The sequence below is a fragment of the Brienomyrus brachyistius genome, chromosome 17 (assembly GCF_023856365.1).
Source record: "Brienomyrus brachyistius isolate T26 chromosome 17, BBRACH_0.4, whole genome shotgun sequence".
Classification (NCBI taxonomy): Eukaryota; Metazoa; Chordata; class Actinopteri; order Osteoglossiformes; family Mormyridae; genus Brienomyrus; species Brienomyrus brachyistius.
In genome coordinates this window covers 10,273,269-10,284,776 of record NC_064549.1, presented here as the reverse complement: position 1 = coordinate 10,284,776, position 11,508 = coordinate 10,273,269, and the positions used below count along the sequence as shown (strand labels likewise).

General features: G+C 45.6%; 1 protein-coding gene across 1 annotated transcript; it reads left to right on the top strand.

Moving 5' to 3' along the window:
- Positions 1–3,811: 3,811 nt before the first annotated feature.
- On the top strand, positions 3,812–11,060 carry bmp16 (bone morphogenetic protein 16). Its single transcript, XM_048981685.1, has 3 exons — positions 3,812–4,073; positions 7,323–7,654; positions 8,122–11,060. The coding sequence occupies exons 2-3, from the start codon at positions 7,330–7,332 to the stop codon at positions 9,084–9,086; spliced, it is 1,290 nt and encodes a 429-aa protein (XP_048837642.1). The 5' UTR covers positions 3,812–4,073; positions 7,323–7,329; the 3' UTR covers positions 9,087–11,060.
- Positions 11,061–11,508: the final 448 nt, after the last annotated feature.

The window sequence follows — 11,508 nt, the reverse complement described above, 5'->3', positions numbered from 1 at the left end:
GGACCAAAGAGCAAACAGACGTCAGGATGATCTTCTTCACAATTTCCCTTCGCCTACAGCAGGACCTCCCGTAAGTGACTTAGAGATGTCACCAAAAACAGCCTGCACGATTTGAAACACAAATGAATGACTTACACAGAAAAAAAAATACATTTTAACAACCTTTTTCCTACCTCCCAAAAAAGAATTTCCATCTGATACAGTAGATGTGTACAAATGAGTAAAAATGTATTTCTTGCTGCTATAAAAAGACTGCTCAGTTAATAATTAGATACCACTCAGAGAGGTCTATGCTTTCAACAGGGAGAGATTATACTTGGTTTATGGGAATGCAAGCAGATATTTTGTGTGTATCTTGTATTTGTGTTACTTAACAGAAAAGTGTCTTTCCACCTCTTGCTGTTCTTCTAATGACCAGTCGGTGCCGGAATTCACGTCCTGCTTCTGGGGAATCATTGTGTACATTCTTGTCTCTAAAGCTAATGGTTGCCAACACAAGTTCATCCGACAGTGATGCGATCAAGCGTTAAGTCTCATTGTTGCGTAACGAATGTTTGTTCATTAACCAGGTTGACAAATGCTGAAATCGAAGAAGCTTTAGTGTCGTGCCATTCATGTTTTATAGCTAGAAAACCACAGTAAATTAACTGAAATTAATTGCCACTTTTTTGACTGCCAGTGAAAACTGGTGGCAGGTTCGTTATTTGTGTGTGGGATCTGAATTTAGCTTTAATAGCACCCTGGGTTGTATTAAAATATATTCAAAGGCCCCATCGGAGGCAATGAGCAGCACAGCTGTGCAGGGCTCTTTGCAGACCACCTGATTATGGGTTCTAACCCCTAAAAGGTGAAAGCTCTAATCATAAATGAGTTTCCCACAGTTGTACACACAGCTTGTGCACCGTCCAGCTGCGAGTGCAGAGTCCCTCCCTGCGTTTGGGATCCCCGTCCTCACCTCCTTTCCTCCTCTCTTGGTGGCTGACTGTGATTTTTACACTCTGCGAGCTCCAAGGAATGGCAAAGCGAGAGGGAGGCGAGAGCGAAGCTGAGAACAGGCAACCTTTCGCTCCGTAATCCTCCGGGCCCATCTGGCCGTAGGTGTATTTGGACTAGATACAGAGGCCATCTTTTCCGTCGAGTGGAAAACAAGTCAGTGAGTATCTGCGCTTTACTCCATGAGGTCTGACTCTAAGAAATGTTTGGGAGTGATAGTGACCTCCTCGCCGCCCCCTCGGAGACCCGAAACGTGGCAACAGTGCACAGCCATCGCATTACTGGAACAATACAGGCCGTCACGGCTCAAAGGCGGATCTTTGATAAATGACCCAAACTCATCAGGACCCGTTGGATCTGGGTCAAGCTAATATTTTTAATAAGCCCATTGGGTCGACTTGGAAGCAGGTTTTCACGGGAACATTATAAGCACAGTGCTATAAATATGTTATTAAAAAAAAAAACTTTGCTTCTCACTTGAGAATGCGAGTCTGGAATGATGAGAAAAAAACATTTGCATGCTTAAAAACCAATGAAAAGTTTCAGCTGAAATTATGACTTGATTCATATTGTCCTCTATCCTGCACTGAGAGATTCACGGGTTAAGTTTCATTCTCAGCACAACTTTGCACCGAATGACCTGTTTTGGAAAACTGAAGGATGACCTCCCATAAAGCCAATATAAGTTCATTTACATTACATAACTGTGCATTACGTTACGCTAAGTTACGTCCATTGTCAAGATTGAATTGTTTTAAGCGGGTATCAGGTGGCAAACAGGTTTCAAATTGATAAAGCTTGGTTCTGGCCTCGTTACATTTCCGTTGTTGAGGTTGGCATGAATTGAATCAAAATCCTAATGAAACACATGGCACAGAGAAGCTCTACTGTAAACAAAACTCTCGCGCATTAGTTCCCTGCGTCAGGTCAGGCAGTGTCTGCAGCTCGCTCATCAAGGCCCCGTAGGATGATCGTTCGCTTGTGCTTTCGATTGGCCAGCATCCTTGACCCAGACTTGGAGTTCTTACATCTGTCCCTCTCTGTAGATCCAGACTCCTTTTGAAGGTGCTGACGGTCACTGAGGTCTCCACACGGTCAGAGTAGGATCAGAAGTTCACGGAGGATGAGCGATGGCACAGTAGACGTCGATGCTTTTTTGAAGGCACTTGTCAAAGCAAAACGCAAAGGTTTTTGCGTGTGTGTGTGTGTGTGTGTGTGTGTGTGTGTTTGTGGGGCGGGGGGAGGGGGGGGGCAAAGTAGAGAGCTATGACCACCGTGCATCCAAAGGGTGTGCCATGGGGGGGGGGGGGGGATAGCAGATTGCTTATCCCATTCCCGGGTGGGGTGGGGTGGTGTGGGGGGGCATATATCTTAACATATAAGAGGGTGAAAGTTTTTTTTTGGGAGGGTTGTCAAGCAATAATCAGATTACATTGAGATTAGTTTCAACTTTATTGTTGTCAAACAAAGTACAAATACTCAGTTAATGAAAGCAGTTTGGACAAGAGTGCACAAGTGCAAGAAGCAGTTACGCTACACATGCACGGTGTGAAACTGAAATAGTGAATGTATTGGACATCTAAATAGTAAATAAATAATGAGAGTTCAATACAGTGTGTAAATATTTATATGCAGTACTGTGCAAAAGTCTTAGGCAGTCAAAGGAAATGTTTAAAGCTATTTATCTGGGTAGTATGTGTATATGTGCTCAGAACAAAAAACACAATTTAACATTAGAAGATGTGCAAATTAAAAGTAACACAATCAAAACTAACAAGAATTTTCCTCATTCTCCAAAAAGTATCTTGCAGTATCTTGTAGGACGGTTGGATGAGCACAGTGTCGGTTCCCAAACCTCTCCTCAGGGGCACCTCAGCCATTCCATATATTCGTTACATTTCACATTCAGCTCACTTGATTAATTATTTTAATTAATTAAAAAAGTAATTAAAGTATCGATTAGCCATATGAGATATGCCAGTGGTCAAGTCAAGAAATATGTGGGTTTATTAGGTTGTTGTTGCAAATTCCTGTTGGTTTAGAAATGACCAAGTTGACATGCTTTGACAGACATAATTTCATATTTTACACCAACAGGAAGATCATTTAAATATCATTTTCTTGGACTGCCTAAGACTTTTGCAAAGTATGACACATATTGACAACTTTGTAAATGCATTTTTGCAGATTGTGGAGAAACACGTCCCTGCCTTAAGCTGCCATCAGATATATTTTATTCCTCTTATAAATAAATTTTATGTAGTTTCAGGATGGACTGCCATTGTTTTGCCATCTGATTTCAGTCATAGCACCTGTTCCAATACAGCTCAGAAATGACCAAGAGCGAGAGGAACCATGACAGGGGTGGACGTCCCCTCAGGCCCTGCCTTATCTCGAGAAGCATGTGTGCGAGTGTGCGTGTGTGTGTGTGTGTGCGCGTGCGTGCGAGTGCAAGGGTTTGCCACAGTGACATCACTATCAGGGAGGACCCAAAGAGGCAGGAAAGTCAATTAGAGTTAAGCTGAGTTTACCAGCTGGGTGTCCAGCTCAGCATAAGAGAGAGAGAGAGAGAGAGAGAGAGAGGAAAAAGGGGGAGGAGAAAGAGAGAGGCAAGAAATAAGGAAGAAAGAGAGAGGGAGTGATAGAAGTATTCAGCTGCAAGTTTTGCTTGGTTAAAGAAGCTTCTTTTAGCTTTGCTGTCACTTATCCTTTCTTTGTTCTGCAGTTTGGCAGAGGCAGCAGTGTAGGCGGTGGAGAGGGCCACAGAGGTCAGCAAAGGGAAACTGCTTTTTATGGGCTGTGCTAACAGGATGAGAGGTTGAGCTGGGTGGCCTGGAGCTGGGACACTGCGACAGGGATGAGAGGAAGGGTGTCTTCATCCTTACAGGGCTTTCAGCAGGACGGCGAGAAGTAGGAACAGTGAAAAGGAGGGAGGGAGCGACCGAGCTGGAGAGAGTTTGGCTTCTTTCTGCAACACCTACAAGGGGCAGGAGACGGAGGGTATCTGTAGGAGCGTGGTCTGTAACGCTGGAGTGCAAGGACAAGCCATGGACTCTACGAGCTTCCTACTGTTCCTGGATGTGAGTACTGGACACATGCTCTCTCTCTGCCTCTCTCTCTCTCTCTCACACACACACACACACACACACACACGGCATTTAACCCGAGTGCTGTAGCTGTGCCATGCAAACTATTAGCTGCCCACAGTAAGTCCTCACACACACACAATCACATTTACCTATCGCAATGGAGACAATCGACTCCATTTGTGTACAAGTGGCAGGGTGAAAGGGTGCTGGAATGTGGGAGACATGCAGACATGCATTGATATACATTGCATTCTTTACAATGAGAATTTTTTTAATCAGCATTGTGCTCGGTGAACATTTGCTCCCTATTCAGTAGGAATCAGGTGTGCTTTGGAGTCACCTGACACATTTCACAATATTTTCTAAAGTCCTGTGACTTCCCTCTTGTTACAGGTCATAAAAGCTGTAGCACATAAAATTAACTGTCGACAGCCTGTGCGCTCATAGATAAGTACAGTTTATAGGAATGGGAAATGTTTAAGGTAAAACCAGTGAATCTGTATGTGATCAGAAATTTGCTGCTGTAGTAATGGGCAGTAACCACTACATGCAGGCCTGTAAGCAACATGTTATATGAGTTAAAATGATAGTAGGGTGAATCCCTTCAGGTAAAATAATCTGCTAAGCAAATGAATGGCATTGATATATAAATTAGAAATACAGGCTGTGTTTAAAACAAAACAAAAGGTTTTGTTTGCATATATGGTGGTTTTATTGTATGTGTGAAACCCACTGGCTGAGAGTGCAGTGACGAGCGTGTGCGGGATGACGAGCTGGGAAGGGGAACCCCGCAGTGCTGTGTGAGGCTGTGTATATATTAGGTGATATAATGGGGGGGGGGCTGTTTGGCGGTTTAGGGGTGTTCTCGATGGCAATACCTTACTTTGGTGTCGGGGCTTGGGATTCACTTTCCTGTTCATTAGGGAATCGTCTCCGGGGGGGGGGGGGGGGGGGGGGTGAGGGCGCAGAGTTACCCAGAGCAGCCGCATCTGTGCCGTAAGCATTAGCATCTCTATCTATCTATCTATCTATCTATCTATCTATCTATCTATCTATCTATCTATCTATCTATCTATCTATCTATCTATCTATCTATCTATCTATCTATCTATCTATCTATCTATCTATCTATCTATCTATCTATCTATCTATCTATCTATCTATCTATCTATCTATCTATCTATCTAATCCAGTGTTTAATGCTCTCTTCCATTTATTGACATGCCCAGAACAGAGGTGTGCTTCATACTCCTGGGGCCAACATACAGAGCTGCTGTTCCCATTCATAAATACGCCTGCCAACACACAGAGGGATGGAGTTATATATGCGTATTGTGTTATAGCACCGGTGAGGCAAAAAGCAAAAGGCACTCCTCTTTTTCATTAGGATTAATCACACTGCCGGGAAAGTGAGACGGGCGAGACAGAGATGGGGCAGGGTGTGGGGTGGGGGGGTGGAGGTTTCAGCCGGCTGGCAGACGGGCCCAAGCAGACGGACAGACGTGTGTGAGGGGGTAGAGGTGCAGATGGAGTTTCGGAGCAGCATCGGGGGAGATCCAGCTCGAGAAGGAGAGGGAGACCGAGGCCAAAGGAAGGTGAGGGACACAAAAGGAAAGGAACATGTGGCACGAAGGGAGCGGCGGTGGGTAAATCAGCCCGACTAGCGTGACCCTTCCGGCCGCCTCTTCGCCACGCGCCCTGTGGTGGTTCTTCCGCAAAAACACCATCCATTTGGGGTCTGAACAAAAACACATGAAATGCCTTTGAACCCCAGGAGAAGTGAGTTCCAGACAGAAGAAAAAACACAGGCCTGGCGAATGAGATAAGAGCCCACAGGCAGTGATGATGGACCCATAGTCCCCATCACTGCCCAACAGGTTGCGTATGGCCTTGAGGTTTGGGGGGGGGGGGGGTGGCTTGATGTCAAAGTCCTGGAAGAGTCAACCAAGGTGCATTAATAAGAGGCTGGGTGGCACCCGGTCGGGGTGATGGCAGCCTTGTGCACTCTTGATTAGTGCACCTCCAGGGGCAGAATGAGGACTTGGAGGAAAAGCAATCACAGGGATGACGCAGAGCAAGACGAATGGCTCACAGGATGTGGGAGGGCGGGGGGTGGTGGAATTCTCTGCCTTGCCTGAAGATGCCAAATTAACTTTTGAGTGTTTTTTTCCCTCCTGGATTGTTAAGGTAGGCGGTGGTAAGAGTGCGGGGGTGAAGAGCTGAACCTAAAACGGGTGGAGGTGTCCTCTCTTTATCCCCTTGTAGACTCCACCTAAAGTCAGGGGTGCTTTATTCAGTTCGCTCTTCGTACTTTGAGGGATAGCCGGTCGGTCCTGTCTACTTTATCCTTCTCTTGGTAGCACGCTCGAAGCTGAGATACGTCATACAATGTTACTTTCTGGTTCTCTCGGGATGTTTCCATCCAGCATCTGGATGCAGTGAAATTGCTGTTTTTTTTTTTTTTTTTTTTAATAATGCTGTCGCAACAGTATTATAACGGAACGAAGGCAGCCTTTGTTGCGAGAACCTACATATGCATGGTTTATTTGTGGGTTCCACCCTCCTTTCTAGGTGCTAAAAACTGTCCGAACTCACAACCAACTTCCTAGCGGAGGTAATTTGATGAGGTGTCATTGAAGATTTCTTTTGCAGTAATAATGGTGTTACTAATTGGGATGACTCATCCAGGTTATGGACTGAAAGAGGGGAAATACGAACTTTAAAATCTCAGATCTGAATCCTAATTTTCGTCTTAGCTTCTTTGCCGGAATATTGAAGTGAGGAGAAGGGTGTATTCCTGGCCATGCTGTAGTCTTCAAGTGTTTTTTTTTCCAAACAAACAGAAAACCACAGATTAGGAACAGTTCTTACCCCTTGTGGAGGATTACATGTGAAATAATGTGGGGTTGACAGAAATTTTATTCCTGTTTCCAAGAAGGGACTTTGAGAATTAAAGGACTTATCTCAGGGTCAAAAATGTGTGACAGTCTTTGTGTAAAATGACATGCAGCCCAGTCGACTGTTTTAAACTTTCTTTACCAATGATAATAAATGCTTGGACTTAATAATTTAGCTCTTCGGTGTTACATTATTTTGGAATATGGGTGGTGTAGTTATGGGCTAGTTTTAGTACTGACCACATCTTTATATCATTATAGGAGCATGCACTAAATATGATCAAGTCCTGAACATGCATCTGTGACCTTAACCTCTGTCTGTTTTCCCACCTTCTTTTACCAGATCCACAATGTTCCCTGCTAACCTCTTGGTCCTGATGGTCCTGCTGCTACCTCAGGTCCTGTCAGGTCATCAGGAAGGCACAATCAGCGCTGGCGGCGACCCACTGCCTCCGCGAGAGGCCAGTCTGGCCCAATCCATTCAGAACCTCTTGCTGACTCGACTGGGGCTGCGGTCCCGCCCGGCTCCCCAGCCTGGAGCACCTGTTCCCCGGTACCTGCTGGATCTGTACCGTTTCCACAAGCAGCAGTACCACTTGGTAGAGGACCCTCACTTCAGCTTCCCTGAGCGGCACGTGCAGGGGGCTAACACAGTGCGAAGCTTCCACCACATGGGTGAGACCACTTGGGACTTAGTCAAACAGTCACTTCCCATAATGCACCTCACCAGACACATCCAATAGCTGGGCGCCATAGAAATTCTTAGCCCGCCCAGATTTTTCAGCTGGGTACTGCATGTTTTATTTTATTTTATTTTTTATTAATCTGGCTTCCAAGGCAATGACCACACAAAAGATAGGAGAGCGAAGGCCACACAATCAGAATGGCTGTTGATTAAGCGTCAATGTGTATATGCATTTATATACTGTTTTGGTTCTGTGCAGTCTCAGAGATAATATGAGTGTTACGAAAGAAGGTTTATGCTTCTGAAAAACTCAAAACTAAAAGAATGAAATCGAGTGACAGATATTTTGCCAGGAGCTTGACAATAGCCGTGGAATGTCCCTCGTGCTGAATCTTCAATTAAATTATTATTATGGTATAGCTGATATCATGGATTTTGTCTTATTCTTGTCTGTTAGAGTCCAGTGATGCCTCGCCTCTCCCTCTGAATGCGACACAGGCGTCAGACGTTGTCCGGATAAGGTTCAACATCTCCTCCCTCCCGATGGATGAGCGTGTCACCTCTGCGGAACTCCGACTTTTGCACGGGGTGGGTAAGAGGAGTGCCGGTGACCATAAGGTCAGCCTGTTCCTCTCTGGGGACCACTCAGATTTGGGAACCACGCTCCTGGAATCACGGTGCCTCACCCAGAGCGGCAACAGCGAGAGCAGTTCCTGGGAGAGCTTCAGCCTCGGCTCGGACCTGATTGAGAGCGCCTCTGACCGGACTGGACTGCTGGAGTTCGTCATAGAGGTGACGCCCTTAAACGGGTCTGTAACATCCGGACAAGAGCTCAGGCGCGAGCGACTTAGGGTGCGCAGGGCGGCCGGACAGAACGAGCCCAGCTGGGCACAGGAGAGACCCCTATTGGTGACCTACAGTCATGATGGGCGCGGCCAGACCCTGGCTCGCTCTGCGGGCCGCCCGGAGGGGGGAAAGAAGCTAAAGAGGAGGCGCAGGAAGGGACGGGATGGGAATGGGGACCGGGGGAGAGGCAGGAGACAGGGTCGGAGGGAGCAGAGGGTGAAGCGGAATGGCAGGAAGGGGGTGAAGCTGCAGCAGCTGTCCCAGGATCTTTGCCGACGTTACCCGCTCTACGTAGACTTCAGTGATGTGGGCTGGAACAAGTGGATCGTGGCGCCCAGTGGCTACCACGCCTACTTCTGCCTGGGCGAGTGTCGCTTCCCCCTGGCTGACCACATGAACTCGTCCAGCCACGCCATGGTGCAGACGCTGGTGAACTCGGTGAACGTAAAAGTGCCGCGGCCGTGCTGCGTGCCCACGTCCCTCAGCCCCATCGCCATGCTCTACTTGGACCAGCAGGACCATGTGGTGCTCAAGAACTACGAAGAGATGGTGGTGGAAGGCTGCGGCTGCCGGTAGCGTTGACGAGGGTGGAGGGGAATCGTGGGAGAATCCCAGGAGGATTGTGGGAGGCGTGGCGTGGCAGTGGGATGGGACGGCCCTCAGTGTCTATGAATCACAGTTAGGGAAGTCAGCGTTCATATATGTGATCACCACTCACAGGGGCGTAGCTAAGAATTCTGGGACCCCTTACAAAATGTCACCTTGGGCTTCCCCCATTATATAATTCTATAATTTTACGAATTCAAGGGCCCTTGTGAAGTGTTAGGCCATCTGAATCGCCCAGGGTATCCATGCCCCTACTGCGCCCCTACTGACTCATGCAAACCTTATTACTGTTCTTATCGGACTATTTATTCCATTGAAAACAGACATTTTGCTAAAAGCTATCCTCAATGTTACATATTGCTCAAGAAAAAAAAAACTGGTGAAATAATATACTGAATGGACCTCCTCTCCCAGCAGAGTACAGTGCCATGTAAAAACGGACAGTGATTCTTCATTGCCTGGTCCCCGAACTATAGTACCCATTCACTTTGTATGTGTCTGTCTGTTATTTTACAAATTATTGTACTTTGAAGTTTTCTTTTGACGTATAACGCTGCCGAGTCACATGTGGGATTTCCTTACTCTAACCTGATTGTGACCCAGGAATCCCCACAGTTAATGGACATTTCCAACTCCCTGTTAGCGCAGTGAGAATCTTTGGGTGTGTCTGAAATCACATACTTAGACAGTACATATTGAATTTCATTAGAAACCTACTACTCAACTGTAGTGTGCACTGTATGTATGCATCAGAACAGTATGCATGCACTCCGACACACTGCAGTCATCATCTTGTATATCACCTGACCTGGACGTTTACCAATGAGGTAGCTGTACCCCCATGAAACTTAAAAACTCTCAACAAAAAGCACATGTTTGAGTCAGCTTATATAACTGGGTGTTTTTCTACTTAAATTTGTACAGAGGCTGCACTTCCTCCACCACCCTTGACACAAATTTCTGAGGCTGTGACATCCTTCATCTCTGGTTGCATCTCCAGTGGCCTTGCATAGCATCCATCAGTTGCACCTTCAGAATTTTGCAGACTTATATGTCATTTGGGTACCGTTTGCATACTGTCTCATCCATACTGGTCACTTTGCATACTATATTTAAACAAGTAAACAAGTATGTGATTTTGAATACACCCTCTTGTGTTGCACAAGCTGAAACCACTCATTTAGATGCCATTGCCATTACTGTGGACTGCAATGGAGACCAAGCACATTCACAGGTGAAAAATGAACCTCACAAACTGTATATAGTTCACAGGATATTTAAAACAGTAATAATATTAAGTATCATATTGTTTGAATGTCTTATTATTTAAAGAGAAATTTATATTCTTTTCTTAAAACTGAGCAAAATTCCTGAATAATACTCCTTCTAACTTAAAATAACACATTTATGTATTTACATTGCAGTCACTTATGGAATATTTAATACCGAAGCATATCGTATGTTTCTCCTCTTCAAATAGCTCAGAAACCAAAATGACAGAACCATTCGCTGATGGTGGCTTTTGTCTGCGTTTTGTATAGTTGGGTGTGTGCATGTGTGCGCGTGTGTCTGTAATGTGTAAGTTTATATGTACAGGTGAAGTCGCTTTGAACAGCACGGGGCTCAGGTATTTCCGTGTCCATTCTCTCGTGTCGTCTTGCAGTAGCTGTGACAGAAATGTTTGTGAATGTCGAGACGAGGTTTTTGCAGGACTGCCCAGAGTATTGTCTTATTTGCAAAGAAAAAGCCAATTAGTGTCTCCGTGGCATGACATTTGCAAGATATTGTCAGAGAAATTTGCTAACTTTCAGTTAACTGTTCTTTGGAGGTGAAACAGCATCTATTAACAGTAGTACAATGTGTGACATTGCCAGAGGATGGCCTGATGTATGTATTAAAAAGGAAATATGCAATCATTTATGAAATATAATCATTTTCCCTTTTTGTATGTCTCATATCTGAAATACTTTGTGCAGCTCAAGGCAAGGCCATCGATGAGGGAGAGAGAACACATACTCTTCCCTTACCAGGATGTTTGTCCATTACAATGCAGTTTAAACATGCTGATACCGCAGATATCTAAATAAGGAAGGACGTTCCAACTCCCGAGACAATTGCCTCAGGTAGGAAAATAAACCAGCAGTCAATGTGGAGTTAATCTGCGGTGCAATTTTGCAACTGTTACTTAAATGGACCCCCTACTTGAGGTACTTTCACAATCTGCAGTCTTCTGCAGTCTGGTTTGGAAATTCTTCCTCACTGCCGTCTGCCTGGGGAGATTCTTGTGGGTGAGCTGAGAGGTTAAGAGGCTGAGATGAGAGGTGGGGAGGGACAAAACGCCTCACCACCCCTTCACCTCATCCCCGGACCACCCAGCTCCATCCTGAGGAGC